At 45.8% G+C, this 17,269-nt stretch overlaps 1 protein-coding gene across 3 annotated transcripts in view; it reads left to right on the forward strand.

Annotated features, from left to right (window-relative positions):
* Positions 1-17,269, forward strand: part of PREX1 (phosphatidylinositol-3,4,5-trisphosphate dependent Rac exchange factor 1) — a 230,694-nt gene that overhangs the window by 94,640 nt on the left and 118,785 nt on the right. For all 3 annotated transcript variants that reach the window (XM_075011780.1, XM_075011781.1, XM_075011784.1), the window contains exons 3-5: positions 3,635-3,757; positions 10,798-10,902; positions 15,950-16,051. In XM_075011780.1, the coding sequence (XP_074867881.1) occupies positions 3,635-3,757; positions 10,798-10,902; positions 15,950-16,051 (330 nt within the window). The remainder of the gene's footprint in view (positions 1-3,634; positions 3,758-10,797; positions 10,903-15,949; positions 16,052-17,269) is intronic.

The raw sequence follows: 17,269 nt of genomic DNA on the forward strand, positions 1-17,269 counted from the left end.
TTAAAGTGATACACTCAGTGATTGTAGACAAGCCCCCAGGTGCAAATTCCTGATATAATGCCGGGAAACAGAAACTTCTTATCAAAGTGGCTTTTTAGCAAAGTTAGGAAAGATTTCTCCACAGCCTCAGGTGACTTTAGTTACCGAAGGAGCTTGGATCCCACTGACCAGCACAAACACAGTCTACAACACAGCAGATGTTCCTTGGATCATAAAATACAACCCCACTTGAAGATTGCTCCTTGCAAGGTAAAGTCATGCCTGACAGATGTTTTCCTCTTCCTTGCTAATTTCCTTCTGGCACAACTTTCCTCCTGGCCCTGCAACAAGAGGCTAACGTATCATAACATCGGTCACAGCTGAGCTGGAGAACTGGTATGTTCTGCAAGGATTTGCACTGGGAATTTTTTGGAAGCAAACAAAAAATCCCTCTGTGGAGAGAGAGACGCTTGTGTTCCTCTCCTCCTCCCTGCACTCTCTTTGCTTGAGCCCACGGAGCTGTTCAAAGGCCAACCATGCTAATGCACAAGGTTGGAATGCTTGATACTTTTTGAGCCAAATGATGGCTTTGAGGGTGCAGGCCTGCTTCTGGGGTGGTGCAGGCTATACTGTTTGAAGGCTAGTGCAGAGCTTCCTGCAGTGAAAAGAGAGCAAGCACAATGCAGCTCTGCTAGGAGGATGCGGTATGCTGCTCTGTGCACATCCAGCCTGCCAGTGTGGAGAAGGAGACTGTAGCACTGCCTCCTGGAAGGACACAATTGTGTTTGTGCTTTAGGTAGAGTGGGAAGCTCTTTGAAGCCTCAATCTTGCACTTGCTGGCAGGGGCCAGACAAACTGGCCACAAGTGAACTGTACGTGCTCCCGTCTTGGGGAGAATTCAGACTTGAATTCAAGGTGGTTCCTCCCAAAAGAGGCTAAAAACAGTCTGAATGAAGCATGTGCCATCACAGCCAATAGGTAAAATCCAGCACACAGTATCGCAAGGTGAGAGCATGATAGCTAAAATGTGGGCGCATGGGAAGAGCGTTGGAAGCTTCTGAGCCTCCTTCACTTCACTCAGTGAGTGCCAGGAAACTGGGAGCCTGGTATGGAAGAGGTGAATAAGGAAAAGTGATTTATTTGCTCCCATAGCAGAAGAACTAGGGGCCACCAAATGAAATTAATGGCCTGCAGCCTTAAAACTAATAAAAGGAAGTTTTTCTTCACCCACTGCACTGTCGGCCTGTTGAATCCTTGCCGGAGAATGTAGTGGAGACCAGGACTTGAACGGGGTTCAGAAAAGAACTAAACACATTCATGGAGCTTCGGTCCATCAGTGGCTGTTAGCCAGGGTGGGTAGGAGTGGTGTCCCTTGCTGCTGTTTGTCAGAGGTAGCTGGAAATGGATGACAGGAGAGGGATCACGATGATTACCTGTTCTGTTCGCTCCCTCTGGGGCATCTGGCATTGGCCTCTGTTGGAAGACAGGCTTCTGGGCTAGATGGACCTTTGATCTGACCCAGTAGGGTGATTCTTATGTTCTCCCTGGTATTTAGTCTCAGAGGAATAGCCATGTTAGTCTGTAGCTTCACAAAAACAGGCAGTTCTGTAGCACCTCAAAGACTAACAATTTTATTTATTAAATAACGAGCTTTCATGGGAAAGACCCACTTGTGTCTGACCCATGGAAGCTCCTTATTTAGAACAGAATTTGTTAGTCATTCAGGTGCTACAGAACTGCCTCTTTCTCCCTGTATTGTTTCCTTCCTAAGTGTGTCACTGATTGATGAAGTCAGAGCTGGGAGGCTGTTTGCAGTGTGAGAGATGGCTTGGCTTCACCACATACCTCCCTGCTTTGAAACCGGCCTGGATAGAAGAAAGACTGGAAAATACAGCGTAATACAACTCTCCCAGCAGAGATCCAGTGTACCAGCTGCTAAGCCTTTCCTCTAGTGACTGCCAGTGCGTATTGCCTAGCTGGGTCTCTTGTTTGTGAGGACTAACTCTAACTCTAACTCCCTTAGACAAAGGGTCAATGGGCACAAAACAGACATCAAAACACTCCAGATCCACAAACCAGTTAGTCAACATTTTAATGGAATGGGGCATTCTGTCAATGACCTAAAGGTATGTGTGTTACTGAAAAGGAATTATCGCACCGTTTTGGAAAGAGAAACATCTGAGCTGGCTTTTATATTCAAATTCGGCACATTAATACATGGTTTAAATCATGATGGGAACTTTCTGAGTCACTATAGGGGCTTGTCTGCATACTTGGCTCAATCTAATTCTTGACCTTGCCCCCCACCCCTCCACTCTCTGATTTGCTCACCTTGATTATCTTTTTCTGATTTGTCCTCCTTGCTTACTGTTTTTGGTTCTCTGTGCCTTAAATATTGAGTCTGTTCTGATCTGGCTCTGGTCTGAAGAAGTGGGTCTGTCCCACGAAAGCTCACCTAATAATCCATTTTGTTAGTCTTTAAAGGGCTACTTGACTGCTTTTTGTTTTGATAGAACTGAGTGTGTGTATTTGCACATAAGCGGTTGTGCACACTCACTACCACAGATGCTCACAGAGTCAGAAATCATTTTCACACATGGTTAGCAAAACGCTTACCTACTGAGAGGATGCACAAATACCTAACTTGCACCAACACACAGTAGACTATATGCAAATTAGGAGCCTAATGCTCTGTCATCTGCATCGTGTGTGCCATTTATATCTGTGCAAAGTGGGAGTAAGATGCTGCTATGCTGATTGGACAGTATTTTTATATTGATTTTGTTATCACAAAGAGCAAGGTAATGGAGAATGGAGCCGTCATCTCCACGTGTGCACTTCTCTATGTTTTCACAAGCTGGGAGTCAAGCCCTTTGTGTGCAGTTGTGCATAAGTAAATACATGCCTAATTATGGTATTAAACATTAGGTACTGTGTTTGCTGGAACTGCTTTGTTCACTAGGAAAACACACCAAGGGTGTGGAACATGGCTGCTGTTTAACAGCACACAGCAACACTGTAGTGCAGGGTCAGACAAAATGGTGCATATGGTATGAGTGAATAATATAATAATCATTTCAAGGGTAAGAATGATGGCAGCCAGTTTGCCTGGAACATTGTTGCTAACCTCTGACATCATGCACAAAGTACCACAAGCTCCTTAATGATCACAAGTGTGGAGGTGGTCAAGTGACCTCTAGTGTCAATTTTCTGTCAAAGATGACTTGTCTTGAGTGGGTGGGGAAGGCACAGGACTTTTTTTGCCTCTGTCCCCTTGATATGATTTTGGCCTTTCTGAGCACACATGGTATTTCCCATTTATTTTCTTGAGCATTTGTGGGAAACATTTTGTAGAGTTAACAGAAGTTGGTGATGAGTATCAGGGCTAGATACCTGGAAAGTTCATTTTTATTTACATAGATAGGTCAATGGCAAGGGCAAAAAAAATAGGAAGATCCTCCCTGGCTTAAGACTGGGAGTGTGAAAGGCACATAATCATTCACACCCCAGAGACATTTTAAAATGAAACTACTGCTTGTGCTTTTGATTCCTTCTTGGCAGCAAAAGGAAAGGTGCTGTATTTAGGCACGTCTATTTTAATAAGACACCCCAACCTTCATGTACTGTGAACACTGGGTTTCTTTTGGTATTTCAGATCTTGTTTTCCAACATCGAAGACATTCTTGACGTTCACAAGGAGTTCCTGGCTGCCCTGGAATTTTGTTTACAACCAGAACCTCAATCTCAGCATGAACTGGGAAATGTTTTCCTAAAATTTGTGAGTACAATGATTTAATGCTATCTGTAAATGCAGCTTCCTGTCACATGCTCCTATGTTCCTTAGCTAGCTCTAATCTCTTAGGCTGGGTAGCTGTACTGCGACAATGTGTATCTTTTATGTGTACTATGTGGGGTGGGAAAAGTCTTTATGAATGAGACTGGAACAATGGAAACCAGATCAAACCCAGCAAGGAGGTATTTTTAGAAATTCTTCCTCTTCCTTTGCATAGAATTTCTTTTTTCTTTTCTTCTGATCCAGCTGACCACATTTTACTGGTAAGCGTTCATTTTCTTTTGTTCTAAAAGCTTCAAAAATTATCTCCATTCTAAATAGAATCAATGCAAAACCCTCTATGTTTTAATACAAAATAAGATAGAGATTTTCATTGTCAAAAGACAGGAAATTCAAAACTAAGGCAGTTCTGTATTACTGTAGCAGTTATCCTTAATAACTTGGTTACACGATGACAGCTTCATTTTCAAACATTTAGGTGTGCAGTCCCATGACAAATTTGCGCATAAAATGTTTTGTGTGTGTAAGACAGGTACTTATGCATGTGTACAGTTGGACTGGCATTTCACTCGTGTGCTATTTGCATGCAAAGTTACGTGATCTGCATACCAAAATACTTAATTGCATAGACATTTTGTACATGTCCCTGCACTCCCAAGGAGTCTGAAAATTTGACACTTCTCACACAGCATCGTTGCTGAGACCTCTAATAGCTATCCGTAACAGTAGCAACTCTCCATTCAGATCTAGTCCATCATGCTTCAATTATCTGGGGTGATCTGGACTTTACAGCATTGATGGGCAACCACAAATGGTGAGTGGGCCTCATGAGTGGCCCTTCTCCACCTCAGTGGGTCACAGACCATTGGGGTTTCACCTGTGACTCACAGCCCTCCGCCCCCACAAGCCTCTCGCCCACTGGTGTACCAGAGCTCTGCACTTACCTGCTCTTTCCCCTCCCTCACAGCACTTTTGGAGCATAATATTAGCCTGATTCGCACTCCATCCCCAATCCTTCCCCTCCCTCCCAGAAGGCAGTTTGAGGCTGGGCCAGCTCTGGGATGGAGGGGGTGGAGGAGGGACAGGGTGTGATTCAGGTGATTTGCATGCTCCAAAAGTAGGTGAGGGAGCGGGGAGGGGCAAGGAAGTGCTGGCCTGGGAAGGGAGCAGCTAAGGGGTCCATGACCTGCAGGTAGAGCACCAATGGGCTGCAGGTTGCCCACCACTGTTTTACGGTGTTCCTGGTTCTGAGTGCACAAAATATATACAGGCATTCATTACCTTGGTAGGATCATATCACCTACTCCCTTTGCAGATCCTAGTTTGTCTATTATGTGACAATTATCTAAATATTACTAGTAGCAGAAGGTATTATTTATTTTGTAGTAGTGCCCAGAGGCCATGGTGCATAGGGCCACACCCTGATATAGATATGCAAACACACAGGAGAACAAAACAAATAATAGAAATACAGGGCTGGACTGAACCTCAAGGTGTCACTCTATTAGGGTTTAAAAAAGAGCTTGATAAATTTTTGCAGGTTAGGTCCATAAATGGCTATTAGCCAGGGATAAAGTATGGTGCCCTAGCCTTCATAACAAGGGCAGGAGATGGATGGCAGGAGATAAATCACTTGATCATTGTCTTCTGTTCTCCTTCTCTGGGGCACCTGGCATTGGCCACCGTCGGCAGATGGGATGCTGGGCTCGATGGACCTTTGGTCTGACCCAGTATGGCCATTCTTATGTTCTTATGTTCTTATGTTCACCCCTAGTGTTGAGACAGGGGTAAGTCCACTTAGACCATCCCTGACTGGTGTTTGTCTGCCCTGCTCTTATGGTGGATACATTGAATACCTGCTAATATTACTGCCTGGCAATGGGACAGATTGGTTGTCAGCTATGTATTAACTGGAGATACTAAAACAGGATGTTGCCTGGGGGATGCTGGAAAACTGCGGGGTTTGTTATGAAATAGCACTGAGTCCATAGAAATGTTAGTATATAGTCAGTCACCCATGTTCAGTCCTGGTGTATAATGCCACTAACCTCAGCGATTGTATTTTCTTGTATGATTGTTGTACTGTATATAAATACAAGGTGGGTGAGGTAATATGCTTTAATGTGCCCACCTCTGGTAAGAGAGAGACAAGCTTCCAGGCTACACAGCTCTTTTTCTTGACCTCATCCACTTTGTCTCTTGAATATTCTGGGACAGACACGGTCACAACTACACCTCTGGTAACAGTGTATAAGAGTACTTCTCAACCTGGGGTCTGCAGATGGGTCTGCAGACTATGTCTAAGATTTACAAAGGTGTTGTCTACACCTCTGTCATAGACTCCCAGAACTCACACACACTCTCTTCTCCATATGGTCCCTTAGAGAAACCCCCTTCAGTGCGACAGCCCTTCTTGGAAGTCCACTGGCTTCCAGAAATTAAGCCATCTCCCTTCTGCTTCCTGGAACTGTATTTCTCTGAGCCTGTAGTACACCTGGTGCCCGTGTATCTTCATGATCACCTGGCTTAACAGCAAGATCATCTCTGCTAATGATATGTACCACTTCTGTGTCACCTGCCAGATGTTAGAACAGATGGTCCCCTGCAGCCGATAGCTGTTGTAAAAAAAATTACTCTTACATTCAGTAAAGAGTCAGTCTACAGTTACACTACAGTGATCTGTCAACAGAAGTCACTTTCGGAAGGGACTTCCCAACAGAACTTCTATTGACAGAGTGTGGCCACACACAGAAGCCAATCACAAGAGCGCTTGGCTCTATCTCTCGACAAAACAGGCACCTGGAAGCACAGCAGACAGGGCTGCCCGTTGTTCTGGACGCCCTGTCTGTTGAGAGAAGGCCCACCTGAGCGTCCACACAGCCTTTTTGCCAACAGAATCTGTCAACCGCCGTGTTATGCCTCATGGTTGACACAACTGAAAGTCCCTTGAAAATGCTGGTGTGTGTTGGGCTTTTGGGTGGGGGAAGAGGAGAGGATTTTGTGTTTTGTTCAGACCATAAGTTACATGGCGTAGCCTCAGGGTTCCCTCTATTTTTCTCATCCATGGGTAAAATAAATTTTATTATGTGCACCAAGTCATGTGTAGATGTGCCCCACTAACAGAAACACATGCTGCCCCCTGTGGGTCGCTTTGGGCGCTCTGCTGATCATCTGGGGGGAACCGGAATCTCTCCTGGGGAGCCAGCCAAGCACTCAGCTTACAGGGAACACTGCTGAGAATCTCAAGTGCCTGCAGCCCAGAGGTGTCTCTTCCTGACGTTCCTCTGGAATGTCTGAGTTCTAAACGTTTTCCCTGAGTTTCCTTGTCATAAAGGCTCTTTTGTGCAGGCCATGGAAACATCAGGCTGTCTGCAGAGCAGAAATGCACAAAGCTGGCCAGACCTTGGTCTCTCTGTTATTGCCAGAGCTGATTCATGTCGGGTAGAAGAAGTACAGGAAGTCTGCGTGCAGACTCCTGGATCGGATCGTAGTGAAATACCTGCTTACGGAGATACAGCCTCAGAGGCCAAGCCTGCTCTGCTGCTATGAAACTTATGGTCTCAGTAAAACACTGAATCCCCTCCTCTCCCGCACCCAAAAGCCACACCAGCATTTTCAAGGGACTTTGCGTTCACTATTATTTTTACTTGATGGCTCCCTCCTGGAATAATGGGGCTTCCCATCAAAGTCACAAAAGTTAGGCACAAACCTGCCAAGCAACATCTATCAGTGCATGCTTATGAACACAAGAACATGAGAACGGCCATAGTGGGTCAGACCAAAGGTCCATCTAGCCCAGATTTGTCTCCTGCCATCCGTCTCCCGCCTTCGACAAAAGGCTAGGCACCATACCTTACCCCTTGCTCATAGCCTTCTATGGACCTGACCTCCAAATATTTATTGAGCTCTTTTTTAAACTCTGTTAGAGTCCTGGCCTTCACAGCTTCCTCTGGTAAGGAGTTCCACAGGTTGATTGTGCACTGTGTGACGAAAAACTTTCTTTTATTAGTTTTGAACCTGCTACCCATTAATTTCATTTGGTGTCCTCTAGTTCTTATATTATGGGAACAAGTAAATAACTTTTCTGTATTCACTTTCTCCACACCATTCATGATTTTATATACCTCTATCATATCACCCCTCAGTCTCCTCTTTTCTAGACTGAAAAGTCCCAGTCTCTCTAGCCTCTCTTCGTATGGGACACATTCCAAACCCTGAATCATTTTAGTTGCCCTTTTCTGAACCTTTTCTAACGCCAGTATATCTTTTCTGAGATGAGGAGACCACATCTGCATGCATCCGTGACTGGCTGGCTCTGTAAGCCAATCTGAGCCTTCATTCTGTCTTAGATCAGCCGTGATGAGGACAAGACAGGTTGCTGACTAACTAAGCTACTAGCTCTAGGTAGGAGCTTTACTGGCTGTGAAAAAGAAAGACTATCAGAAATAGTGTGTAGATGTACCACATGCAGCTCCAACCCTCCAGTTGAGGAGAGCTGGTTTACTTGGTCTTACCAGCTTTCTGAGATCCCAATAACTGAATTAGATACACAAGCTGTTTGTCTAGTGCTATGTGAGTCTGATCATACAATTTTGTCTCAAGGTTGAAGCTACACTGACATGAAGCAGGCTCGAAGCCTTTAAGAATGTGCTTTAAGTTCCTAACTAAGTCAGGATGCATCCTGACTAAGGATGGAAATGACTGCATGGTTAATGGCTGCATGGTTAAAATTAAACGTGTGTTTAAGTCCTTTGATGAATTGGGGATTGAGGGGCTCCTTTGGGGAGTAACTTTCTCTTCCCACTTCCAGAACTCCATGTGAGGCTCAGAGAGAGCACTGTGGAACAAGGCTTTTAGGCATATTCCAATTTGGAGCAGTAAAAACTTACTTTTGTCATTCCGGCAGCTCTGGTGCTGACTGCACTTGGGGAGCACATCTGCTGAGTAAGAAGGTGGCATGTTACAAGGTCTCTTTTCTGATCATAATTAAAGTGGTAAACTGAAGGCTCATTATTCTAGGGCAGGGGTGGGCAGTAATTTTTGATGGGGAGCCACTCCAAGATTTTGGTAATTGGTCAAGGGCTGCACTTTTTTGTGGAGAGGTTGTGGGGTCTGGGATGGAGGCTGGGTGAAGGAGGGGGTGGTGACCTGGGGCAGGGTTTTGGGGTAGCTCTAATGCTTGTGGGTCTTATACATGAGAGGCAGCTGGGAAAGAATCGAAGAAAGCACTCCGGTGCATGTGTAATTATTGTATTTAGTCAAATATAGTAGGGGGATTTTGTCATGATCTAACAATAACCTCCCACAGTGTTGAAGGCACAGAGGTGCAGTAAGTAACCTGAGCAATGATATGTGCTCCTGTTGCATTGCTACAAGTTCTTCTCCTGGTCTGCGACAAATGTCCTGTTAACAGATGCTATTTCTAGGAAGCAAGTTTTCAGGTGTGCAGCTCCTGTGCATCTAGAGCTGCCAGTGGGAGTCACAAAGAGCAAAATATTTGAGCAGCTCATATACCCAGTTCTCCTTCTTCAGCTTGCTCTTTTAGAGACACAATCCGCCCTAGGATTTTCAGTTGCCTCCGTCCATGTGACTCATACACCCAGCCTGTGTTCGGCGGTCTGGAGCCGACCTTTCTATCTAGCTCCCCAGGATTAAAGCCACTGACTGATGTAAGCTGTGCAACTGATAGATGAAAGTCCAGAGCATCTGCTTGCCAGCTTCACACTCCAGTTTCTTTGTGACTGCTGCTTTGTTTTCCTTTTGCCATTGTGGTGATAGTGTTTGGGGAGACATCAATTTAGTCTTTGCTCTACACCCATCAATAAAAGGAGAAACAAATGCTCATCAGATCAGTGCTCCTTTGGTATAAAAAAAAACACCAAGCAGCATTCTACTGAGTTCATGTTCACGTGTCCAGTCCTCAATCTGTTGACCTGAATGCTGAGTTAGAATCCTGTTATCAGCATGTAAACAGTTTGTCTTCCGTGAGGTCACAGGGAAGGGATTTCACTGTGGATTTCATTGTGGATGCAGATGGATATTTCTCCAGCTCCATGTTAACTCAACTGTTTCAAACAGACACATTTTTTGCTTGGATCTGTACATGTCCACCTAAATAAAGTGGTTAAGTCTGCAAGTATCTGGTCTGCAGTTTGCACAGGAAGATTTGTTTGGACAACTACCGGCAACATACTGCTTCTAAAAGTGCCCTTCTCATAGTTTGTGGCAGATTGTTTGGGTGCCTGAATATAGGAGGGTACATGAGCTTTCATTCCCTAGGGTAGTGGTTCCCAACCTTTACACTAGTGTTGACCCTCTGTCACCTCCCCAAACCATTCGTGGACCCAATCAAAACCAATTTTAGCCACTATGTACGCTTCATTAAATGAAAAGGGAAACTACAATGTAAGATTTTCAGAGAGCAATTAGCAACATTATTGAAAGATAATTAATTTAAAAATAATAATTGCTTGTAACTTTGCAATTAATTTAAAACTTATTTGCTATGATCATTTTTATTTTTATTTTGTTTTTTTTTTCACGGACCCCTGCAATACACTTGCTGGCCCCCAGGCATCTGCAGACCACAGGTTGGGAACAACAGCCTTTAAACTGCAAGGTGCTGGAAATGTTTTTTTGTCACCATTCTGTAAAATATTGCACGTTGTTCTCCAAATATGGTGTTTGCGGTGGCCTCAGCCTCACTAATCTATTACACTCAGAAAAAAAGTCACCCTGTGGTTTAAACAAAGCAGAACATGGTACTACCAGCTGCTTCTTCTACTTTTAACAGGGAAACTTCATTTCAGCTTGCCAGTGTGACATCATGTCTATGGCCAGAAGGGTCTTGTTTACTTACAACACAGTAGGCGAGGAATTAGAGGAGCACCTCCATTTATTGTTAATGTGCCTAAATTCAGACTCCTTTTAAAAGTGTTTAATCTGTATTATTCTGACAAAATATATTAAATAGCTCTGTCCATGCCATCACACTCTGAGTCAACAAGTGTTATTTTCTCTTGCAGAAAGACAAGTTCTTCGTATATGAGGAATATTGCAGCAACCATGAGAAAGCGCTCAGGCTTCTAATGGAACTGAACAAAATTCCAGCAGTGAGGGCATTCCTCCTGGTAAGCACCTTCTTTTGCATCCTGTACTTTACAAGCCAGCTTTGTACTGCACATACAAGGAACCCTTTGTGGCCTTTAAAGCTGTGAACTATCTGAGCCTCACTACTGCCGGTAGGGCAGATATTAGTACACCTATTGTTTTGATTGACAAACTGAGTCACAGAACTAAATTGAGCCCTGGAATGAGCAATTTCAATAGAAGGTTATTTCCATTTTGTCCAAAGGTGAGCTGACCCACAAGGGATCAAATGAGTTGCCCAGCAAGTCAGTGGCAGAGATAGGACGAGAATGCCAGTGGATCTGATTTCCCACTCTGTGTGCAAACCAACAGACAGAGCTCCCTGTGAAAAAAGCAAACAACGCTTCTTCGTTAATTTCTCTTTGATGTCATTTCTTCCTTCTAACAACCTCACCCCTTATTCCTTGGTTCCAGGTCATATTTCCTTCCTTCCCCCCACAGCTCCAGGCACTGGGAGCAGGCATTGCCATCAGCTGATAGGGTGAGTCAGGATGTTAAGCTAAGTTCTTGCAGCATGGCTCGAAGTAGAAAGGAGGTTGCCATTCTGAAAATACGGCCCTTTATAACATTGCCTTCTACTCCCCACTTGTCTCCCACCTACCAAAGGCCTAGTCCTCCCTGATTAAAGAGGGAAACAGAAGCCTCTTCTGAATGAGTATTCCTCCAAAGTAGGCCCTCATCCTTTGGCACTTTCTAGCCACACTTCCTAGACCTTACAGGAAGTATGAAGAACAAGAGTTCAGTCCCATAAATATTCAGGCCTTCTTCCCTCTTGTGAGTTTGAGTTAGTCCCATAACATCACCATGTTTCTGAAGCACTGAAATGGCTCCTTCTCTGGTCTGTTGGCTTCTCTGTGTGCCATGGCACAGGGAGAATTATTTGGGAGAAGATCTACAGCAGGGATGGGCAACAGTTTTCGATGGGGGGGCACTCCAAGAATTTGGTGGAAGACTGGGGTGAAGAAGGTGCTGCAGAGTCAGGGTGGGGTGTGGGTTCAGGAGGGGGTTATGACTTTGGGCAGGGGTGTAGGAAGGCGTACAAGGTCTGGGAGGTGACCTGGAGGAGGGATCAAGGGGACTGGGGGTAGTAGTGTCTGGTGGGCGGTAGGGGGATAGATGGTTGGTGTAAGGGAGGGACTGGGGCACCAGAGGTAGACTGGGGCTGGGAGATGCTTACCTGGGCAGTTCCTGGCCATCAGTCCAGCATGTCCTTAGGGCAGGCTCCCTGCCTACCCCACTCCTGCACATGCTCAGAACAGCCAGCTGCAAGGCCTATGTGTACTGCTTTGAATGCTGCAAGTCCAGGGGGAGGGTACTTCACAAACTGCTCCAATTGACTGGAGACTGGCCAATGGGAGCTGCAAGATTGTGCTGGAGGTGGGGGCACTGTGCAAAGCCTCCTCCCCTCCTGCCAAGGCTCACAGCATTCAGAGAGCTGCTCTGAGCAGCCTGCAGGAGTGGGACAGGCAGGGCACCTAGCTAAGTCTACTGCTGTGGTGCGGGCTGGATCTGGCCCACAGGCCATATTTTGCCCACCCCGCTCTAGAGAGAGAAGTGCACAGGACAATTGTTTCAGAGTGTTCTCTGCACTTGCTAATTGGGCCAACAGAGACAAAAAGCATTAGCTATGTTGTTGGCTTCCTCTGGCAAACTGGGCAGGAGGCCCAGAGTGATTGATGATGTGCTGCCAACTGTCGTTTTCCATAGCACCTGAATTCAAAAGATTCTTAAAATAGCTGTAAATATGGGGCAAACACTAAAGTCTGTGCTTAGCTATGGCTGCTGTAATTCCTTCCATCCCCAATCTCCCCTGAAAGCCCATGTTATAATCTCACCACGCAGTGAGGGCTGCCTAGGAATACAAAGCATTGCTTGTGTGAACGGTTTGGCCCAGGCGCCGTCTTGCAGCCGGTGAAACACAGAGCCCAGCCTCAGAAGATCTGTGAGTGTATCTGAAAACTCAGTAAGAGTTCAATGGCACTTCTGAGTCCAGCGTTGGAGCAACGGGCGGAGAAGAAGCATGGGAAGGATTGAATCAGACGAGACAGTTGGAAAATTGAACTGAGAGTTTCGTGAGCTGGTAGCAAGCATCACAGATCTCGAATGGCTTGGAGAGTGGTTATTGTGCAGGAGACTGCATGTAAAAATCTCTCTCGGGGCTGCTGATAAATGGTGTCTGTGAGGGCTGTTGGAAAATAGAGACAATTAAACCTACAGCCCCAAAAGCACCAGCTCTCAGAGTACTTCTGGGCCACTACAAACAACAATGCATTGGGAAAGTGTTCTCAGTGAACAAAGCAGGTGAAGCTTAGCTTGTTTGGGGCTTCATTACAAACATAGCACTCAGCTTTGGTTTTGTGAGTCTTTCAAATACATTTTGAATGAGTTAGGGAACAGCTCTGACCCTTTCACCTGGACTTGCTTGGGTTTGGATTGAATTTTCTTACTTCTTGTATCAGCAATAACTTAGTTGAGTGTATAGTTTGTGGAGTGTTTATATTGTCCCTTTCATTAACTCTGTCTGACCAAAACTGTGTGGGTTTGCCCTATCCTGGGTACAGACATGCCCACACACCCTTTTGCATCTGGAAGCTTCGGTGTCTCACACAGGGTAAACACAACGTACTCTGGAACCAAATAGTGGGTGCAGACATGATGATTAGGCTGTGAGACTGTCTATGGGGTACAGTGAACTTGGTTTTCTGTAGCGCAAACTTTGGCCAAAATATTCTTACGTTATTCCTAATGAAGGTATCTTGTTTTAGCCCTTTTGGTTTGATATTTTGGTGGGGTGAATGGTGGAAGACTTAGTTAAGTGAGAACTAACTCACAGGACAGGTCACATTAAGTTCAGCCAGATTATTGGGGAGTAAAGAGCTAGTTGGGTTCCTTTATTTTGATGGAACGCTTTCCCCTTCACATTGTTTGACATTGACATTTATCTTTGGCTTCAGATCCCTCCAAACCACCATCTTTACCTTAATGACTCTGACACCTGGGCTACGTCTACACGTGAAGCCTACATCGAAGTAGCCTATTTCGATGTCGCCACATCGAAATAGGCTATTTCGATGAATAACGTCTACACGTCCTCCAGGGCTGGCAACGTCGATGTTCAACATCGACGTTGTGCAGCACCACATCGAAATAGGCGCTGCGAGGGAACGTCTACACGCCACAGTAGCACACATCGAAATAAGGGTGCCAGGCACAGCTGCAGACAGGGTCACACGGCGGACTCAACAGCCAGCCGCTCCCTTAAAGGGCCCCTCCCAGACACAGTTGCACTAAACAGCACAAGATCCACAGAGCCGACAACGAGTTGCAGACCCTGTGCATGCAGCATGAATCCCCCGCTGCAGCAGCAGCAGCCAGAAGCCCTGGGCTAAAGGCTGCTGCCCACGGTGACCATAGAGCCCCGCACGGGCTGGAGAAACAGCGTCTCTCAACCCCCTAGCTGATGGCTGCCATGGAGGACCCCACAATTTCGACGTTGTGGGACGCGGATTGTCTACACGGTCCCTACTTCGACGTTGAACGTCGAAGTAGGGCGCTATTCCGATCCCCTCATGAGGTTAGCGACTTCGACGTCTCGCCGCCTAATGTCGAAGTTAACTTCGAAATAGCGCCCGACGCGTGTAGCCGTGACGGGTGCTATTTTGAAGTTAGTGCCGCTACTTCGAAGTAGCGTGCACGTGTAGACACAGCCCTGGAGAGCTTTGAGCACTTAACTCCTTCCTTTGCATAGAGCATTTACATACATAAATCACCCACTATCCTGTCCATTGAGTTTCAGCATGGCTTGCATGGTGGTGGATTGTCCCGTATTGTCAGTGTGTGAACTCAGCAAGTACTTTTAGGAGGTGAAGTCCAATTCTTGTTTTCTGGAGGGAGCTGAGCTCCATCACCAAAAAGGACAGTAGACTGAAGGATATAAAATGTGGAAGAAAAAGAAAATAAAAGAACATAATTGCAGAGGGCTGATGGGAACCGCTATACAGAATTCAAGCTCAATCAATTGTTATTAGTGTGAGTTATTGTTTCCTTTGGGTGAAGGACAGTTTTTCATTCTGTTTGTCCAGCACCTCGCACACTGGGGTCCTGGTCCATGAGTGGGGCATGTAGGTGCTCCCAAAATACAATTTATAATCTACTGGCCCCCTACCTCTGATCTGTCCTGAAAATTTATGAGAATTCCTCTGAATGTCATTTCCAAACAGAGGTTAGGAGTTGCCAGTCCATCTGGATTTGTGCATGCAGCATTCTTAATTTCTTGTTATGAAATGCTGTAAAGTGTTATGGCAGCAGATAAACAGTTGCTAACTTCTAGGAGGAGGCTGCTCCGCAGTGGTGATGAAGTGAGTCTATTTCCTGTACAATGTGTTTTGGGATCATAATGTGTGAACAATATCATGGGCCAGGGTGGCCAACCAGTTAGACTTGAAGAACCACGATAGCTGGGGATAGAGTGTAAAGAGCCACATATTATATATTTATTTCTCTCCCTCTCTTTCTAGATTTATAGAAACATATACCTATATCTATAATATTTCTATATATAGATACATATAATATCTATATATTTATAGATAGATATAGAAAATAAATATATAATTCATAGCTCAATGCCCTCCTCCTGACCCAGAGCCAGGCACCCCCATCTTCCTGCTCAAACCCAATTCCCCACCCCTCCTCCGGACTGAGGCACCCCCGGCCCCCTGCTTGGAGGGAGAAGCATGTGGTGTCGGCAGCGGTGGTGGTGGCTCCAGTCAGTTGCTGGCATTGGATTAGGGCGGGGGAGGGGGAGCTGGGGATGCCTGGCTCTGGAGGAGGGAAGGGGAATTAGTTTGAGGGAGGGGCTGGGGGTGCCACGCTTACCAGAGCAGTGGTAAGTGCTCCCAGCGTGCAGCTCAGAGCAGGTGCCTCATTTCTTTGCGTTGGCCACCCTTGCTATGGACCTGTAAAGTCATTATAAAGGGGACATGGGAGCTTTCTATTAATTATGTTTGTTTTGCTTTCTGTTTACAGAGCTGCATGCTTTTGGGAGGCAGAAGGACGACAGACATTCCGCTAGAGGGTTATCTGCTGACACCAATTCAGAGAATTTGCAAATACCCGCTTCTCCTAAAGGTATATGATGTAGAACAGAATTTCCACAGCTGGCTGTAGTGTCCCTGGTGTTTCCGCAGATTTTTCAGATCTGGCTCTTTCACCTGCACTTCTGCTTTCTCAGTTTGCATATCTAAAAGTTAATGTCCACCTATGCATGAATAATTTTGTAGGTGGAGTCAAAGGCTGGCTGGAGTCTTAACAGGTACGTGATTACCACCCTAGTTTGGCTAGGTGAGAAAGAGTGATGTACTGACTAGGTCATGCCTTCCTGCTTGAGAACCTTTTATGCATGCTCAAAAGTGTCCATGCTGTTTTAGTCACTTCCTGGAAAGTGGTTTTCAAACACAAGGAATCACTCTTTTGGGTGTTGATATGAGTCAGGAGACAAGTAATAGGACACCAAGCCTTTAATCTCTGGGTCACTGGTTTGAATCTACCTGTGTCCATAGGGATCACAACTTCTTGATGTTTGGCAGCTTTTTTCAAATGTGTTCAGTTGTTTCAGCTCAGATGACATGTGACCGGTAACATTGCAAAAACCACCCCTGCTGTTAGCATTAATTGGCCCCCTTGTTGGCAACCTTAGCAGATGAGCCAAAGAACGAATAAGCAATGAGGACTGAACTTCTCATCCCTAACAGTGGCCCTTGTAGGTCAGGACTGAGGCAAGTAGGCAAAAGAAGGCCAACATGTGAGAACTTGTACCACCACTGTCCATACCGTGCCTATTTTGAGGTAAAACAGTCTCCTGGGTTGCCTGTCTCATGCCCTCTGCTAGAATCACATTCATTTATTAAGACTAAGGCTACGTCTACACGTGAAGCCTACATCGAAGTAGCCTATTTTGATGTCGTATTTCGATGAATAACGTCTACACGTCCTCCAGGGCTGGCAACGTCGATGTTCAACATCGACGTTGCGCAGCACCACATCGAAATAGGCGCTGCGAGGGAACATCTACACGCCAAAGTAGCACACATCGAAATAAGGGTGCCAGGCACAGCTGCAGACAGGGTCACAGGGCGGACTCAACAGCAAGCCGCTCCCTTAAAGGGCCCCTCCCAGACATAGCTGCACTAAACAACACAAGATCCACAGAGCCGACAACTGGTTGCAGACCCTGTGCATGCAGCATGGATCCCCAGCTGCAGCAGCAGCAGCCAGAAGCCCTGGGCTAAGGGCTGCTGCACACGGTGACCATAGAGCCCTGCAGGGGCTGGAGAGAGAGTGTCTCTC

This window comes from Carettochelys insculpta, chromosome 17 (assembly GCF_033958435.1).
Source record: "Carettochelys insculpta isolate YL-2023 chromosome 17, ASM3395843v1, whole genome shotgun sequence".
NCBI lineage: Eukaryota > Metazoa > Chordata > Testudines > Carettochelyidae > Carettochelys > Carettochelys insculpta.